This window comes from Chelonia mydas, chromosome 19 (assembly GCF_015237465.2).
Source record: "Chelonia mydas isolate rCheMyd1 chromosome 19, rCheMyd1.pri.v2, whole genome shotgun sequence".
NCBI lineage: Eukaryota > Metazoa > Chordata > Testudines > Cheloniidae > Chelonia > Chelonia mydas.
This window is the reverse complement of record NC_051259.2, coordinates 7,903,362-7,920,256: the sequence shown is the minus strand read 5'-3', so window position 1 is coordinate 7,920,256 and position 16,895 is coordinate 7,903,362. Positions and strand designations below refer to the sequence as shown.

Sequence of the window (16,895 nt, the reverse complement as noted above, 5' to 3'; positions counted from 1 at the left end):
AAAGGTACTGGGTGGGTAACGGTGGCGATCGGCGTGATACAAGCACAAGTAGATTACTGGAGAGAACAGAATCATTATTAGGTCTTAACGTCATCCAGGCAAGTCAGGGTGGAACATTTCAAACCTTTGTTTCCATTTTTATTTTTCATTTTCAGGAAATTACAAGAAAAACCTTCAGGACAGATCAAGAGACGTGACACAGGCGCTGGGCTGGGAGCATGACAGGAGCCTTTACATTACATCACATACCTGTTCTGGATTCATTCTCAATAGTTCTGTTACTGAAGTGGAAAAAATAGGGTGGCTAAAATACTTTCCAGCTTTTGTGACTAGTAACTAAAGAGCGCGTCGGCTAGTGCATAAAATGCCAGCTTCGTGTTTCAAATCCTATTGAGGTTGGGTTATGAGATTTGGTGATTCCACAGTTCCAGCAGCTGGACAGGGAGTGGCAGAGACTTGGAGAAATGCTGTTGGTGAATTTTGCGTGTAGACTAGTAAGCCCTGGTCTACACTACAAACTTAGACTAGTTAGCCCTGGTCTACACTACAAAGCCCCACCCCTGAGTGATGCAGTCATTCCAACTGAATTCCAGGTATAGACATTGCTACGGGAGGGCTTCTCCCATGGACATAGCTACCACCTCTTGGGGTGTACCTACACTGATGGGAGAAGCTTTCCTGTCGGCGTAGGTAGTGTCTTCATGCAACAGTTCAGCTGCACTGTAAGTGTAGACAAGACCTAACTCCAGGAGGACAGAACACACAAACCAACATCTGCTTATTGTCAAGTAGTTTTAAAATAATATACTGTATTGGATTCATCTGCAAGCAGATTTAGTTAGAGTGTAGCTAAGCTATCCAAAGCTCCCACGTTGCAGGACTGCGTTATAGCACAGTTAAAACATGGTTTGGTCTTGCAGCATAGACAGGATGGAATTGTGTTATTACCATACTCCTGAACCGGGCTAGATCCCTGCAAAGTTCAGGCGCACAGTTTAAACACGCTTTGATCCTAGCCACGTTACGGGGTGTGTTTTTATCATGTCTGAGGAACAGCGGTGTAATAACTGGATCCTGCAATGTGGTAGATTGTGTAGCTCTTGTGCGTCCTGTCACTACTTACTAACAATTCACTTCCCAGCAGACTCCTCCAGTCCTTACAAATAGAAAGGTAGGCGCTCAGAATCTTTATGTCCCAAAGTGGGAGAGTCCAATTGACACCAGAACCATCAGACCCACAGTGATCATTAGAGGCCAGCTCATATCAGCATCCAGCAGTGGCAGGGCTGCGACCTTCTTCTTTCGGGACACAGTGGTTGACTGCTTCTTTTTTTGCTTCTCTCTTAAGCGCGCCAGCAGAAACTTCAGGTCATTGTGCGGAAAGAATTTGGTGCCAAACAGGTTGCATTTGGGAATGAAAAAATGAGGCAGGTGAGTGGTTGCCACCTGCTGAATGAAATTGGCCCAGACCCTTTCAAAACAGGGAGCAACACTGGATGGGTTCCCATCCTGGTCCTGCTTCCATTCCAGCAGCGTGTGAAAGAAAGAGGTCTCAGCGTGGTAGGAACTCAAAGGAGCCAGTTCCAAGGGGTGCTCTGTCTTCAGGGCTCCCAAAAGACTTTCCAGCATCTGCAGACATTCTGGCCTAGAGAAGGGAAAGCCACATTCTTGGTATTAGCAATTTCTGCTACTGTTGGGTCAAATCCCAAGCTCCTTACTCTGTTTTAATTCAGGCTGTGACCTCAGTGGGAATTTTGCCTAAGTAAGGGTCTGGGGACAACAGTGTGGTAGACATTTGACCTACAAGAACATAAAAAAGGGGACAAATGCTGCTTCCACAGAGTAAGTCAATGAAGGTAAATATAGCAACACTAAATTTATGCAGGTGTAACTGAGAGCAGAATCTAGCCCAAGGTCCCTGCCCTAGAGAGCTGACAGTCAATGGGCCCAATCTTGCAAATGCTTACTGCCAGGCATACCATGAGCAGTCTCACTGACGGAGGGGATTACTCAGAAAAGTAAGCATTATGCTCAGTAATAGTGTTTGGAGGATTGGGCTCTAATTAACGAGGTCTGCATGGAGAAGAGGGGAGGTAATGCAGCTGAAGCAAGTGACAGAGTATTGATTTCAGTATAGGCCTTATTAGCTCAGTAGTTGTTGGTTGTTGTTTTTAAATCACTATTGAAGTCTCAGCTATTTCACTTTCGATAGAAGTTGAGCATAGATCACGCCTAACTAGCTGTAAAGGGAAATGAATATACTTCAGATGCATCATCATGTTCATTAATAAATCTTTATACTTCATTTGCACCTTCCGGCTGAGGATCCCAAAACACTTTACACAAATCAAGATCATTACCCCCATTTTATAGGGGGGAAACTGAGGCACAGACAGGTGCTGTGACTTGCCCGAGGCCCCACAGTGAGCCAGTGGCAGAGAGAGGAATAGACTCCAGGAGTCCAGATTCCCAGCCCTGTGCTCTAGACACTCAATCTCCCAGCTGATAGCAATGCTTTACATTTCAGAGCACCTTCTATGCAAGGATCTCTAAGAACTTAACAGAAGAGGGTCCAGGTTCAAGTCAGGGTTTCCAGGGCAAAGAAAGTAAACTATTTCCAACAAAACCTGATGTTAGTCTGGCCTGTCTCCACCAGAACCGGGGGATACAAAGACCTCTGGCCCAGCCCTGGCTTTCCAGACTTGCGGACATACTTGGTGTGGCAGTCTTTGCCACAAGCACATACCTGCAGCACTTGGTCGTCTGACACTTCCGGGTGCTGGTGTGGCTTCTCAAAATCTCCTTTTCCACATGAGAGAAAGAAATTTTCCAGGTCTCTGAAATAACAGCAACCCCGGTGTCAGCCTACGCCCCCCTCAGCTGGGCACAGAAGCCAGGGCAACAGAGGACACTGTGCAGGTGATGTGGAAGTAGGATCATTTGTAATGTATTTTTGGTTCCAGTGTTGCCTGAGAAGTCACCCCTAACTGCGAAGCTCATAAAACAGCCCCAGGCCACTGGCTCACCCCCATCCCTCTCTGGTTCCCAGGGCTTCCTCACTCTTCCCAGCATTACCCTTCCCCAGCTCAGGGTTCCCCCTCTCCTCCCAGGCCTGCCACTCTCCTGGGAATGCCGCCTGCTCCCTTGTGGGGTAGCTCTAGGTCGAGGACTTGAACTGAACAGAAAAGGGGGAGACATAATTTCCCTCAATACATGTTATGTATGGGCTCCACCGATGTCCCCAGAACATAGAAGCCCTGTCTTAGCACGGCATACCCCACCAGGGGCTAGAAATATTATCTGCTGACTCTCTGCAGCTTTTCTTCTGGGAGACTAGCTAAGGCCAGTGCATTTACCATAGCGGGCTACAGAGAACATATAGGCAGCTCTGGCAGTGCTATGAAAAGACAGGAGGGGGCGCTGGCCCCGCGGGCTGTGTGGGTTCTGTCCCCTGAAGGGGTGTTCATTGTCCCAGCTCTGCACACTACTACACCCGTCCCCAGGCCTCAGCCTGACAACTCAATCCTAAGCAGTTTCCCAGGAGAACATGCAGTGAGGGAGTTACCTTTGTTATCTTGACCAGGGGCCTGTTTAGCAATGAAGTAGAGGGTCTTCCTCAGATATTGCTCCTTCTCCCCCAACAACTGCTTAATGTCCATCCCTTCGTCGTCTGAACTGGGCCACTGGCCAGAGATCTCCAGAGCAAGGACCAGGTCAATAGACATGAACGTGTCACCTCGGTTGTCCACCATCACCAGGGGCACCGCTGGGCCGTTCTGCTTTTTCCTCTCCAGCCTCATCTGCCATCCAGGAAAAGGCACTGAGGCACCAGACAGACAGTGAACAGACAAATGGGAGAGTTTAGAAAGAGGCAGTAATTCATCAAGGGGCTTGTTTGTGTTTAGATCAATGTCAGCCAAAGAAACCAAACCCACCAGAAACTCAACTAAATCCCTTAGGGAAGGACTCCTAGTGGGGAACCCACAGCTTTCCCCAGGAGATGGAGTCCAACGCACTCATCTCTGTGTAGTATGAAGGATCCTCAAGGGCCTAATACCTCGGCCTTTCACCTCTGGAGGCCTGGGTTCAAATCCTACTTGAGCCTGTGAAAATGAGCTTGTGGGTCTCAGCCTAGCCCCTATCTGAGCTATGCTGCAGCCACTGTTATTTTAAGAATGACTCAGGCCTGGAAGAGCAGGAGATGTCACAGGTCAGAGTGGAAGGGGGGATCCAGGTAGCCCCAGCACGGGGACACTCACCTGAGTAGAACACTTTGATGAACTGATCCAAGTGCTGCCGGAACTCCGTCATGATGCTCCCAGGGGACACAGTCTGCCCGTCCTCCAGCAGGAAGGCAGCTGGAAAGCTGCGGGACTTTCTCAGCAGAGTCAGGGTGTAGAAGAGTCCATCGTACCCCTCCACCTCAGCGTACTGAATATAATCTGGAATCGGCAGGCTCAGCAGCACATCAAACCCATTCGGGGGCAAGAGCTGTAGACAGAGTCACCTACTGGAGATGCTGCTGAATTCTTTTCAGGCTAATCCCCCCTTCTCCTTTCCTCCACCCATCCCCTTGATCCCATCCCTTCTCACTTCTCATCCCTCCTTCCTGCTTTCATTCCCTACCTCCCCTTTTCCCTGCTGCTGTCGCCCTAGAAGGCTCTGACTGCTTCCACCGCCTACCCTCCCTCTCCTTGTTACCTTCCCAAACTCATAGCTGCTCCCCGTCATCAGTTTTCTCACGTCCCTGAAGTAGGGTCTCTCGGGACATTCATTCAGGTAGCTAAAGAACTGGTGGAAGAAGGCATGGAGAAGATCAACTGCGTTGGCCACATCCAGCTGTTTCAGGCGGAGGGACTTTGCCCTCGCTTTAATCCGGGTGAGGTTGTCTTTCTTCCAGTCTTGAAAGGTTTGCATTGCAGCTGAGGTCCCTGGTTTCTCATTCAGATCGGCGGAGGCATCTTGGGAACAGACTTGCCCCAGGTCTCCTAAAGGGAAACATTAGAGATGAGAGATTCCTGGCAGTTCAGCCAGCTTCCTCCATATCAAACCATGCTGCTACTGCTTCTACAATGCAAGTTTAGGTCCCGATCCTTCTTCCATTGGTAAACTCCAATAGGGGGAGGAGCTGGGCCTCTTTTTGTGCAGGATCAGCCTTACAAACTGTCCTAAAAGATTCTGGCGGAAAGAGAAATGAAGGAGTGAAAAAGAAAGGAGACTTGAAATGTGATGGAGGAGTTGGAGACGTGGGGAAGCAGTTCCAGACAGCGGGTAATGAAGAGGAGAAGGCTCTAATGCTGTCAGGGGGAAGATTGCGAAAAGGAACAGCGGGAGTTGGCTGAGCAGAGGTAGCCGAAAAGAGGAGTAAAACGAGATCAGATCTGTGAGGTCAGCTGGAGTAAACGGGAACAGGGCTGCCTTTATTTCAGTTAAGGGAAGGCTGGTTTGTGTGTTTTGTACTGCGAGATGCGGCACCTCTGTTAATTCAGACCAATCATAGGAGAAGCCATGCTGGCATGGCTGATACCCACCTTCATTGCGGCTGGAGTGCCTTGCGCACTTACAGGATACTGCTAATGACAAGGAGAAGGTCCATGGCTTTCAGGTAATAGGACACTCTCCTCCCATAGTGCTGGCTTCATCAGGAATGTAGGGATTACCATATTGTGGGGGTGGGGGACATCTAACCCAGTGCCCGGTCTCTGACAGTAGATACTTCCAGCAAAGCATTGCCCCATTCCCACCTACCATAGACTCAGCTATTGTGCAGTATTTTACCACTGAAGGTAATTTCCTCCTGACCTCAGCTGGTGAGCAGTTTATACCCTGAAGCCTGAGGATCAATGGCCCAGAAACCTTTTAGCTGAATTAGTGTAAGTGAGGGTGCTATTCTTAGTCAGCCAAATGCGTGCACTTTTAAAAGTCCAATATGGGAAAAGTGCGGGGCCCCTAATTTGGGGCCCCACAGCCGACTCACTCACCCAACTCCCAAAGAGTCGGGAGAGGGAGGACAATAACCCATGTCATCTAGCTTCACCACCACATGCTGCGAGATCATCAAACAGAAAAAAGGTGAAGCCTGGAGCGTTTCTGAACGGCCATTTCCAAACAGTGCAAGTCCAGTGGAGATTCCCTGACCTGCAGCTTCCCTGTGGAGCTTGTCCGACTCCACCTTCCACCTGCTCTGGGTGCCAGGGCTCCAGAGCATGGGAGCCTAAAGTGTCTAGGGTCCACTGCTTCCTCGCCCTGAGGTTTGAAGATTCTGCTGCTTCTAATGGGGACAGGGCTCGCAGGCTGGCGTCTCTGTGTCTCCCGGCTCTTTGCTTCTGCCGGCTCTGCCCTTCCTCTGAGGACCCTTCCACACCCCACTATTCTTGGCAGGCGTAACATTGAGGGGCGCAGAGCTTGCACTTAGAGTCGGGCCTGCCATCTTGCATTTGGACCCTATGAGATTCAAAGAGAATCCAGGTGTTTATTGTGATTCCAGGTTTCTTTTCCCTAACGACTAATTAGAGGGAAAAGAAACCACAGATGTTCTAACTCACCCGATACTATATAGTCTCTGGTGCTTCTGTTCCGATCCCCCCCTCAGCCACCTCTGAGGTCAGGAGAGAGGGATGCTGTCCTTAGTCATAAAAAAAAATGCAGGGCTAAGAAGCAATGTGCTCATTTCACTTTCCTCTTAGGAAATGGGCAGAGGGAACCCAAAGCAGCCAGCAAGCGAATCACCTCACTGCATCCCGCTCATGGCAGCAATTAGCATTTCCATCATGCTTATCTTTAAAGAGCTGTACAGACATTAGCCGGGGGATCCTCCCAGCAGCCTGGGACAGAGATACATTATTAGCCCCGCTTTAGAGACTGGGGCCCAGTCAGCTAGAGAGGTGAAGAGACTTGCTCAAGGCCACCCCGCAAGGCAGTGGCAGAACAGGACCTAGACCTCAAGGAGCTCCTGGGTTCCAAATGTGCGGCCTCAGTCTCTACGCTGTTGGGGAAATGGCTTTCTGTCCTGGCTAGGGGGAGCAAAGATACAAAGCAGCCTTCAAACCCAGGCAGCTCTCACATGCTGCCCCCTGATAGCAACGTTACAGGAAATGATCACGTGACCTGGCCCAGACAACAGGCTAGGGGACAGGCCAAGTCCACGATACAGGGGTGCTTTGGGATCATTGTTAAATATTTCAGTGTGAGCTGTACAGGTGGGCAGGTGCATCTAGCAAAACCATCAGATGGTCAGAAGGGGGACAAGACCTTTGAGGTGCAAGCCGGGCAGATAAATGCCTCCCACATCCAGTGGAAAGACGGAGCGTTGTGGCTTGCAGAAAATCACCATCACTCTGTGGTCTCCTGGTAGCCTTCTGAATGGCATAGTTTGACTCCAAGCAGTGTGGGGCTTGGATACTGACCCATAAGAGGACCCCTAGCTTACAAAGGGATCTGCAAAAAGAAAAGGAGGACCTGTGGCACCTTAGAGACTAACAAATTTATTTGAGCATAAGCCTTTGTGAGCTACAGCTGTGCTGTAATTGTTGGATGACTACTGGCATCCTCCCTTCTTCCCAGCTCGGACACAGCTGCTTGCCCGTGGGAATCATGAAGAGTGCCTGCTCTTCCATTCTTTAATACTAGTTCATTCCTCCTTGCTGCCATGTCATACACCACCTAGGCAGGGTAGTGGAGCCATACCATCTTTTTACCTTCTCCAGCTGAGATCCACAAAGACCTCATCCAGCCCCTTACCTGGCCAGAGGGCACATCTCAGCCCTCACATGCCATGGGGTCTCATCTGTCCAGACAGGGCCCAGCCACAGCCTTGGCGGAACTCCATTGACGGAGCTCCAGCAGGGCTGCGTTTGGCCCACCCTCGCTGGGCTTTGCTCTTTTCAGAGACCAGCTGCAACTAGCATTACTGCTTTTTTAATTCTCAGCTTCCACCTTTGTCTCTGGAGTCATTAATAAATTCTCAGTCAATCGGCCAGCTAGTTTATTGCCCTGATTTTCTTCCTGCCTCAGAAAGAAAAGCACCCAGTGGGGCCATTTCATTGTTAGAGGGACAGTCAAAATCGGACAGACCAAGCCGGAGCCTTTCCAAGCATTTGGTTCCCAGAACAAGCCTACGTGTTCTATGCAAGTGTCCTCATGCCAGAGAGGAGTAACCCTCAAGATAACACAGGCTGTCCTCATTTTCACCTAGCATCCCTAGAGAGTTGGGAGCCGAAGGACTTTCAGATTAGAAGACATAAGGCAAGTTCTGCCTTGAGGTAGGTGCAGCTCTCCCTACCAGTTACAGAAGCTATCCCATGCACACAGGGAAATTTGGTCTACCCCTCAGAAACTCACGGGTGGGAGAGGTTTAAGACCAATGTGTGGCTATTGAGCATGCCAGCTACTCCCTGCTAGCAGTCAGCCTGCAGTCATTTCCCCTTAGAGTCAAGCTGTTGACTGGGTTGTTCCCATCCCAGGCATGGGAGTTCCTCACCTGATTTGCAGTCACACAGGTAGGCTCAGGGGGCTGCGTCTACACTAGAAGCACTACAGCAGCATAGCTATGGCCCCGTAGCATACCCAGAGTACAACAAGAGAAGGGTTTTTCTGTTGCTGTAGGAACTCTACTTGCCTGAGTGATCATAGCTAGGTCAACGGAGGCATTCTGTCAACCTGGCTGCATCTGTGTTGGGTGTTAGCTCAGCAGAACTATGGGGCTCAGGGTGCCATGGATATTTCCCCACCCAAGGGCACTGTATCCAGGCTGACTTAAGCGTAGGCTACACTTCAGAGGGTAGATGATCCTTGCTGGCCGGCTCCTCCCATTCCCTTTTGTGAAGGGGATAGAATCTCTGTTGCCAGGTCTGCTTCTGCCAGGGCCTAGTCATGAGGTTTCTGCTAGGAGGAGTACTACAGATACCTGGCTCCCAAACATCCAGAATTGCTAGCTCTAGAGTGGCCCTCTGCAAGGGTCTACTGCCCTCCCCACCTCAATTGAGGCTTTGCTCCGAGTACAGACCGGAGCCTCAGAACTAGAGAGCTCCTTAGCAAGGGCCAGCATCACCCATGGTGGTGAAGATGTGTGGCATTTAGTAAAGGCAGGTTGCTACCATTTCTGTTCCTGCTGGAGTGACCCAAGGTAGGAGGCAACGAATGAGGGAAGTATCTCAAAGGGAAAGAGGCCATAAAGAACCTTAAGAAGTGGCTTAGAAGGAGCCAGGGCACCATTTTAAGCTAGCAGTAGAAGATCTAGACACCCCAAGCCCCCACCCCCCTTTTTTTTTTGCTGCAAGCAGATTCATAGATTCCAAGACCAGAAAGGACCACGGTGATCTTCTTGTCTGACTCCTGCATAACATGGGCCAGAGAACTGCCCCAAAATCATTCCAAAAGCAGATCTTGATTTAAAAATGGTCAGTGTTGGATAATCTACCATAACCCAGGGTAAGTTGGTCCAATGGTGAGTTGCCCTCATTGTTAGAGATGTACACCTTCCAGTCTGAATTTGTTTAGATTCAGCTTCCAGCCCTTGGATTGTGTTCTATCTTTCTCTGCTAGATGGAAGAGGTCATGACAGGAGGAATGAATATGTAGTAGATACTTAGACCGATCATGTGACCCCTTCACCTTCTGTTAAGGTGAGTAGCCAGAGCCACCTTCTGCCAGAGGAGAGTGACCGGTACATAGACAGTAACTCAGCTCTCTAAGGATCAAACTGCCAGTCTTCGGCCATCTTCTGCTAACCCCTCCCTGCTGGAAAACCCCCATTGAGAAAGCTCACAATCTAGCATCAGTTCCTCTAGTCACAGACCCTTCCCTCCCATCACAAGGGCCAGCTAGGGGCTCCTGGCTAGGCATCCAGCTTGGAGTGGTAGTGACTGGCAATGAGGGTGCCTCACCCTAACTTCCACACCCCCCCCCCCCCCCCCGGCACATGTCCTCAAAGGCAAGTGGACTCCTCTGAGGATTTTCCAGAGAGGCCTCAGCCATTCAAACCCACAATGCCAGGAGATGCTCAGGGTCTCTTGCTGGCGTTTCCCCAGCTTTGGGCTTTCCCTCCCCTCCTGCTATACCTCTCATGAGTCCTGCTTGGGAGCATCTGTGATGCTGCCCCTCCTCCGATGGAGCCCTGCTACTGGTTGCTCCAGCGCCCAGCAACTGCCCCCTTCAAACTGCCACTTGGAACCATGCGGTCCAGGTATTCCTGGGTGAGCAGGCCAAAGCCAAGACATGGTACTTGCTGGCTGAATGGCAGTGCAGGGGCTAGAAAAGAAATGCTATTCCATGGGAAAATTGATGGGATCTATTATGCCCTCCCTACCCCCACCCCCCCCAGCACTGTTTGTAGTTAGGAGCCAGCATTGGTTAGAGAGGCCCCCCATGACATAGCCAAGAGGGCAGACCGCTCACCCCAGAGGAAGTGGGTACAGACAGACCAAGCCATGGTCCTTTTTCCAGTGGGCAGTTTATTCAGTGAGGACAGTTAGAAAAGTTAAAGTGCAAGGGGTCAGGCAGACCCATCCCACCCATGGCTCTGCTAGTGCCATTTGCTGAAGGGTCAGCGATCTGTGCTGTACAAGTCAGTCCAGACGGTGATTGTGCCGGTCTTCATTTCTTACTGGCCTTCACAGCTGATTTGGTGACTTTGGCAGCTGCACTGACTTTCTTCTCGACCCCCTTGATCACACCCACAGCCACCGTCTGTCTCATGTCACGAACAGCAAAGCGACCTGCCGGAGGAGAGGAGTGTTAGGTGGTTGTTTTCCTTTGTCTGTTCAGCCCATGAGGCTCTTTTGGGCAAAGGTTGCCAACAGTTCCTTACTCTAACTCAGTGGCACTCAGCTCTGGGACAGGAATTGAAGGAATTTACAGCCACAGCAGGGCCTAGTCTAGCCTCTGATGATTTAGCCCTAGGTTGGAGGGCATATGCTAAGACCAAAGGTCCATCTAGCCCAGTATCCTGCCTTCTGTTCATTCTCTCTGGGCACCTGGCATTGGCCGCTGTCAGATCACCCATTTCCAGCTTCTGGCAAACAGAGGCTAGGGACACCATCCCTGCCCAACAGCCATTGATGGACGTATCCTCCATGAACTTATCTAGTTCTTTTTTGAGCCCTGTTATAGTCTTGGCCTTCACAACATCCTCTGGCAAGAAGTTTTACGGGTTGACTTCATTGTGTGAAAAAGTCCACTCTTGTTTGTTTTAAACCTGCTGCCTATTAATTTCATTTGGTGACCCCTAGTTCTTGTGTTTATGCTGGGCTTCTAATAGATTCCCATGAAGTCAGAGGCCAGCACTTGTATGGACTACTATTGTTCCCTGCAGAGCCAGGACCACAGATCCCTGCACAGACACTAGCAAAGTAAGTGCCCTGTGATCTAGATTGGTCATAGCAATTTAGTTACCTGGTTCAAAGGCAGATGTACCAGTGCTAGAGGGCAGTACCTATTTTATCCCATCCACTATAGTCTTACCAAGAGGTGGGTAGTCTGAGAAGCTCTCCACACACATGGGTTTGCCAGGAATCATCTGCACAATGGCAGCATCTCCAGACTTCAGGGCCTTGGGATTGTCCTCCAGCTTCTTGCCAGACCTGCGGTCGATCTTCTCCTTCAGCTCTGCAAACTTGCAGGCGATGTGAGCAGTGTGGCAATCCAGCACTGGGGCGTAGCCAGCAGCTATCTTGCCTGGGTGGTTCAGGATGATGACCTGCAAAGGAGGAGTTGGTTATGATACCTGGATGAGCAGCAGAAGGTTCTCCTGCTCATTTGTTCTTGGGGAAGCCCTGATGTGAGGGCTATGCGGGGAATCTAAGGACTAAGCTTTTTAGAAGCCATCTTAGAATCTGGTGTAGTTAAGGTGAATTGGTCCCGTTGCTTGATTTTTGCGGGCCTAGTTCTGTTGGCACAAGCACCATCTAGCTTGCCAGAGCCGATGAGATTGAAAGTAAAAATAATATCCACATTGCACAGTGCCTAGTGGTAGCAAACTTGAACTGTGAGAAGCTTAGCCCTGTCCTTAAGAGGTTACAATCCATCTGTTACAACTGGAGAGGATTAGACAAGAACGGTTACTGTATGCTCCTAACATGACCGGCTGTCACAGCAAGCGCTCTGGGCGTTTGTCTCAAAGCAATCTGTTCATTAGGGGTAGCAACCATGCAGAGAACAGTGTTAGAGGGAGTGCAGTTGCCAATAATAACTCTAGCTAACTTCAGGTGGTTCTTGGACTACGTTTAGCAGCTCTGGGTGGAAAGCTATGGTTCAGAAGCCTCCTGCCATGAACACGTGTGGCACTACATGACTAATGGCACCAATGATATAGTGGCAAAATGGATATGGGGTGGAAATAGGGTGACCAGATAGCACCTGTGAAAAATTGGGACAGGGGTGGGTGGGTTAATAGGAGCCTGTGTAAGACAGCCTCAAATATCAGGACTGTCCCTATTAAAAAAACAAAAACACGGGACATCTGGTCATCCTAGGTGGGAAGGAGGAGAGCTAGTGGTTATGTGGCTACTGGGGCCAGGTCCTTCAGGGCGGGGCAAGACAAAACACACCTTCCCTTTTCAGTTCACAGGGCTTAGCTCCAGATTTGCTAATTTGACCTAACCTAAGGGCATGGCACGGATTACTCTTGTGCAGGCTGGGAGAGCCATTTGTCCTCTTCCACTCATAGTATGACCAGCTGTCCCGATTTTAGGGTCTTATATAGGTTCCTATTACCCCCCGCATCCCCATCCCAGTTTCACATTTGCTGTCTGGTCACCATATCCACTCAGCTGCCATGGCAGACACCTCCATGCAAACAGAGTGGCTGGAGCAATTGTACTAGCATATACAGTAGTAGTGTTGGAAACAGCGTTGCTTATTTGCAGACTGGCCTAGCATGAAGTACAGCCTACTACACCCAGGAAGGAGTGATTTGGAGTCAACCAGCCCCCTTGTTTTCGCACCCCTGACCTGAGAAGTGAAGCTACCGGCCTCCATGGGAGGGTCATTTTTGCTGTCTCCGGCCACATTCCCACGCCGGATGTCTTTCACAGACACGTTCTTCACGTTGAACCCAACATTGTCACCGGGCAGCGCCTCTGCCAGAGCCTCATGGTGCATTTCCACTGATTTCACCTCTGTGGTGATGTTGGTGGGGGCAAAAGTCACCACCATGCCAGCCTTCATGAAGCCAGTCTCCACGCGGCCCACAGGGACTGTTCCGATACCTGGGGGATGGAGATAGTGGCATCGGTGATGTGGCCTAGAGAAGGAGCTACCATGCCCAGTAAGCTCCTCCCCCCATGCTCACCACCGATCTTGTAGACATCCTGCAGGGGCAGACGGAGTGGCTTGTTAATTGGGCGGGAAGGAGGGATAATGGAATCCAGAGCTTCCATTAGAGTGGTGCCTGCAGCATTCCCATCCTTCCTAGTGATCTTCCAGCCTTTGAACCAAGGCATCTACAAACAGACAGGAGGCAAGACTGAAGCTAGGCAGGGCCCGAGAGTGCCAGGCGTCTCCTAGGAGGCATTTGTGCCCACCTGGCGCTAAACAGCCTCTCCACGTATGGGGGAGAAAAACATACCTTGAAGAAATAAAGCTATGTGAGCCCCCAGATCCTAACCATGCTCCACTTAGAGCCCTGGCTGAGAGTGTGGTTCCCCCATGCCCATAGGTTCTGTGCAGCTTCCCCAGCCCGTCATTCCACCCCAGCACTCAGATCTGGCTTCCATGAGGCATGCAGAAAGAAGCATGCTCCTTACTTTGGCACTGGCCTCCAACATGTTGTCCCCATGCCAGCCAGAAATGGGCACAAATGCCACAGAGGCTGGGTTGTAGCCAATCTTCTTGACGTAGGTGCCCACTTCCTTGGTGATCTCCTGGTAGCGCTTGCCACTGTAAGGGGGCTCCGTGGAGTCCATCTTGTTCACCCCAATGATGAGTTGCTTCACCCCCAGCGTGTAGGCCAGCAGGGCATGCTCCCGGGTCTGCCCGTTCTTAGAGATGCCAGCTTCAAACTCTCCCACCCCAGCTGCCACAATCAGCACCGCACAGTCAGCCTGGGGTAGGGAGGGGACACAGTATAAGAGCATGCCACAGTTCTAGCTGCTTAGGCACCTCATCACCTTCACCCGGAGCAGGGCCAGTCCGTACCTGAGAGGTGCCGGTGATCATGTTCTTGATGAAGTCTCTGTGGCCAGGGGCATCAATGATGGTGATGTAGTACTTGGTGGTTTCGAACTTCCACAGGGAGATGTCAATGGTGATCCCACGCTCCCGTTCGGCCTTCAGCTTATCCAGCACCCAGGCGTATTTGAAGGATCCCTTCCCCATCTGCGTGGGAGGAGGCACCAGTTACACTAGGTGTTTAGGGGTGGGAACAAGTACTCACTAGGGAACAGCTCCCATTTCCCCCTCAACATAAGATGGCTTTAACTGGGGTGCTGTTTGCAAGTGGGATTCCCATGGCTTTTAGAACTGCCATTGACTGGAACAATTGGTGTCAGACCCCTCCCCAATCTACAGTTATACAATTTGGTGAGCAGGGGGCTTGCAAAAGGGACTATTAGAGTCACGCTTACCCTAAGCGTGTCTCTATCAGTATAGAGAAACTGACTCAAACTTCCTTAGTGTAGACGGGACCTTGAAGTGGCAGATGTGCTAATGCACCCCAGACATATGAACAGCCTCTTGGCTCTCCAGGCGCCCCCACCCCCGAGGTTTGGATTTCATGGCTCTAAGAGTCACAACTTATGCAGTGACTGAGCCACACATCTGACAGCAACCCCACACAGAATGAGTTAAAGGCACTTCGGAGCCAGTCTGCTTGGCACCATTGCCCCAACCTCAGCTGCCTCCTTCTCAAACTTCTCAATGGTTCTCTTGTCGATGCCCCCACACTTGTAGATGAGGTGCCCAGTAGTAGTCGATTTCCCAGAGTCCACATGGCCGATCACCACAATGTTGATGTGGATTTTCTCTTTTCCCATGGTGCTGGTTTCTATAACAGAGAGGGGGGGTTTAAGACAGGCTCCCTGCCCCCACGCAACCCCTCCCCCCACCCCTGGGCCATGCTCAGCTTTGTTCCACCCAGAGGAACCACAAAGCTAGCAAGGAGGCAGGTTTATTGCCAAGTACAGGTTTAATCGGGCACCAGGTTTATAAATGAACGGGGCAAGGTAGAGCGAGCAGAGTTGCTTGGAGACTCCTGGTCCCGCATACATAGGTACCGGAGGCAACTGGCTAGGAGAGTTTGTGGTCACTGACCAGACTGCCGGAGCTTTAGCTTGGTCAGCTACAAGACACAGCTCCTGGAGGAGGTTTTATCATCCCCCCCGCCCCATCTGAGCAGAGACCAGTCCCTCTGAACTGCTCCCAAGCAGCCAGCACCGAGTGCTTTCTAGCAAGTGATCATGCAAGAACAGTAGCCTCCTGTGACTGCCCTTCAGCCCAATTCACAGCACCTGCATCACTGGGGGAGGGCCCCTGTCGGAGCGCTGGGCTGTGCCAGGACAGCAGAGCTCATAGAGGGGAGGGGTGAAGGGAACAGTCCCTCACTCAGGAAGTCAATGACAAGATGCATCAGGCCACCATTAGCCTGTTCCTAGCCCAGACTGACGACTAGGTCTGGGAAGAAAGTCACCACCCCACCCTCCTGCCAGAGGCATCGTGGCAGGTACTGCCCCTCCCCACCCAATCTCCCATCTCTAGCCCATGGGGCAGGGAAAAGACCAGGATCCCAGGGGAGCTCAGAACTGGGCACAGACAAGCCCAGCTACGAACCCCCAGCCCGAGCCACAAAACCCTACACGACGGGTACTTACCTGGATTCACAGCCCCGGGAGAACAGCAGCTACACTCCTCACGCCCCCCCTCCCAGTCCATTTAAACCTGGCCCGGGAGCGGGTACCAACCTAACCACGCCCCTTCCGAATGCCCAGCACCAATCACTGACTCCGGGCTGCTTAGCCACGCCCCCTTGGAGCCACGTGGAGAGAAACACGTGGAAGGGATAAACAAAGCAGATTAAGTCCCTCCCTTCACCTACTGTCAGGGTGCTAGGGAGCCAGCAGGGGGCACTGGGTCTGGGGAGGGGCTGAGAGGCCTCAGTTCAGCCCTATTATAATAATAATAATGAATAAACGATCAGCAGAGGGATGAATACCAATTAACAAAGGACTGAATGCATCCCATGAAGTGAGCTGTAGCTCAGGAAAGCTTATGCTCAAATAAATTTGTTAGTCTCTAAGGTGCCACAAGTTCTCCTTTTCAATTAACAAAGATAAAGGCTAATGGGAGCAGAGTCAGGGCTGAAATCAACAGAGCCTGACACATCTGTAAAGCCAGAGAAAGATGCATAATGAGGACTAACCAATAGAGGGTAATAAAGAGAGATGATGAGAAAATGAGGAACAATAGTAAATAGCTATGGTTATATAAATAAATGATAATAATAAAGAATATTACAGAATAATAACAGGTCATTAAGGACTCAGATAGGTGAAGAAATCAACAGAGATGAATCAACAGAGAAAGAAGGAGAAATAATGGGGTGTAATAAGTAGGTACATAGCTTCAGACCCTGATCCTGCAAACTCCTCCATGCATCCCAGAAGGCTCCATTGACTTTACTGGGTCTTCACAGGGGCCTGCCTATGCAGAGGGCCCCCTATTTCAGTTCTTACTTATTTGAGAAGCCCCGTGAACCTGATTCTGAAATCAGGGCTGCAGGAGTGTCTGCTTGCATGGAGCAGCTTGCAGGGTCAAGGCAGTGGCCTACTTCTTGTGAATAGGGGCTGCAGGACTGGACCCTTTGATTTCAGGCCAGGGATTCTTTTTAGTGGCTTGGCATGTCTTTCCCATTCTACATATGCAAAGATATATAAATAGTTAGACATGATCATAAATAAACTCAA

At 50.6% G+C, this 16,895-nt stretch overlaps 2 protein-coding genes across 2 annotated transcripts; both read right to left on the bottom strand.

The window, feature by feature from the left end:
* Window positions 1-178: 178 nt before the first annotated feature.
* On the bottom strand, window positions 179-7,650 carry LOC102930662 (cyclic GMP-AMP synthase-like). Its single transcript, XM_043532436.1, has 7 exons — window positions 7,542-7,650; window positions 6,546-6,587; window positions 4,702-4,988; window positions 4,260-4,491; window positions 3,566-3,820; window positions 2,747-2,837; window positions 179-1,645 (listed from the first exon to the last, which is right to left on the bottom strand). Exons 1-7 carry the CDS (start codon window positions 7,648-7,650, stop codon window positions 1,189-1,191), a joined length of 1,473 nt encoding a protein of 490 aa, XP_043388371.1. The 3' UTR covers window positions 179-1,188.
* Window positions 7,651-10,431: 2,781 nt separating this feature from the next.
* On the bottom strand, window positions 10,432-15,946 carry LOC102946655 (elongation factor 1-alpha, oocyte form). The gene is made up of 8 exons (XM_007067605.4): window positions 15,804-15,946; window positions 14,826-14,980; window positions 14,134-14,313; window positions 13,743-14,039; window positions 13,289-13,439; window positions 12,949-13,205; window positions 11,461-11,695; window positions 10,432-10,715 (listed from the first exon to the last, which is right to left on the bottom strand). The coding sequence occupies exons 1-8, from the start codon at window positions 15,862-15,864 to the stop codon at window positions 10,594-10,596; spliced, it is 1,458 nt and encodes a 485-aa protein (XP_007067667.2). The 5' UTR covers window positions 15,865-15,946; the 3' UTR covers window positions 10,432-10,593.
* Between the last annotated feature and the right edge of the window lie 949 nt (window positions 15,947-16,895).

Excerpts from the sequence above, each read along its gene's own strand:
- LOC102930662 (XM_043532436.1), bottom strand. The coding sequence starts at position 7,650 with ATGGCAGCAAGGAGGAATGAACTAGTATTAAAGAATGGAAGAGCAGGC. Across the intron at positions 6,588-7,541 it reads GGGAAGAAGGGAGGATGCCA|GGGGGGATCGGAACAGAAGC; the intron begins GTAGTCATCCAA and ends GAGGTGGCTGAG. Across the intron at positions 3,821-4,259 it reads CATCAAAGTGTTCTACTCAG|TGCCTTTTCCTGGATGGCAG; the intron begins GTGAGTGTCCCC and ends CTGGTGCCTCAG.
- LOC102946655 (XM_007067605.4), bottom strand. The coding sequence starts at position 15,864 with ATGGACTGGGAGGGGGGGCGTGAGGAGTGTAGCTGCTGTTCTCCCGGG. Across the intron at positions 14,314-14,825 it reads TTGAGAAGGAGGCAGCTGAG|ATGGGGAAGGGATCCTTCAA; the intron begins GTTGGGGCAATG and ends CCTCCCACGCAG. Across the intron at positions 13,206-13,288 it reads GGATGTCTACAAGATCGGTG|GTATCGGAACAGTCCCTGTG; the intron begins GTGAGCATGGGG and ends TCCATCCCCCAG.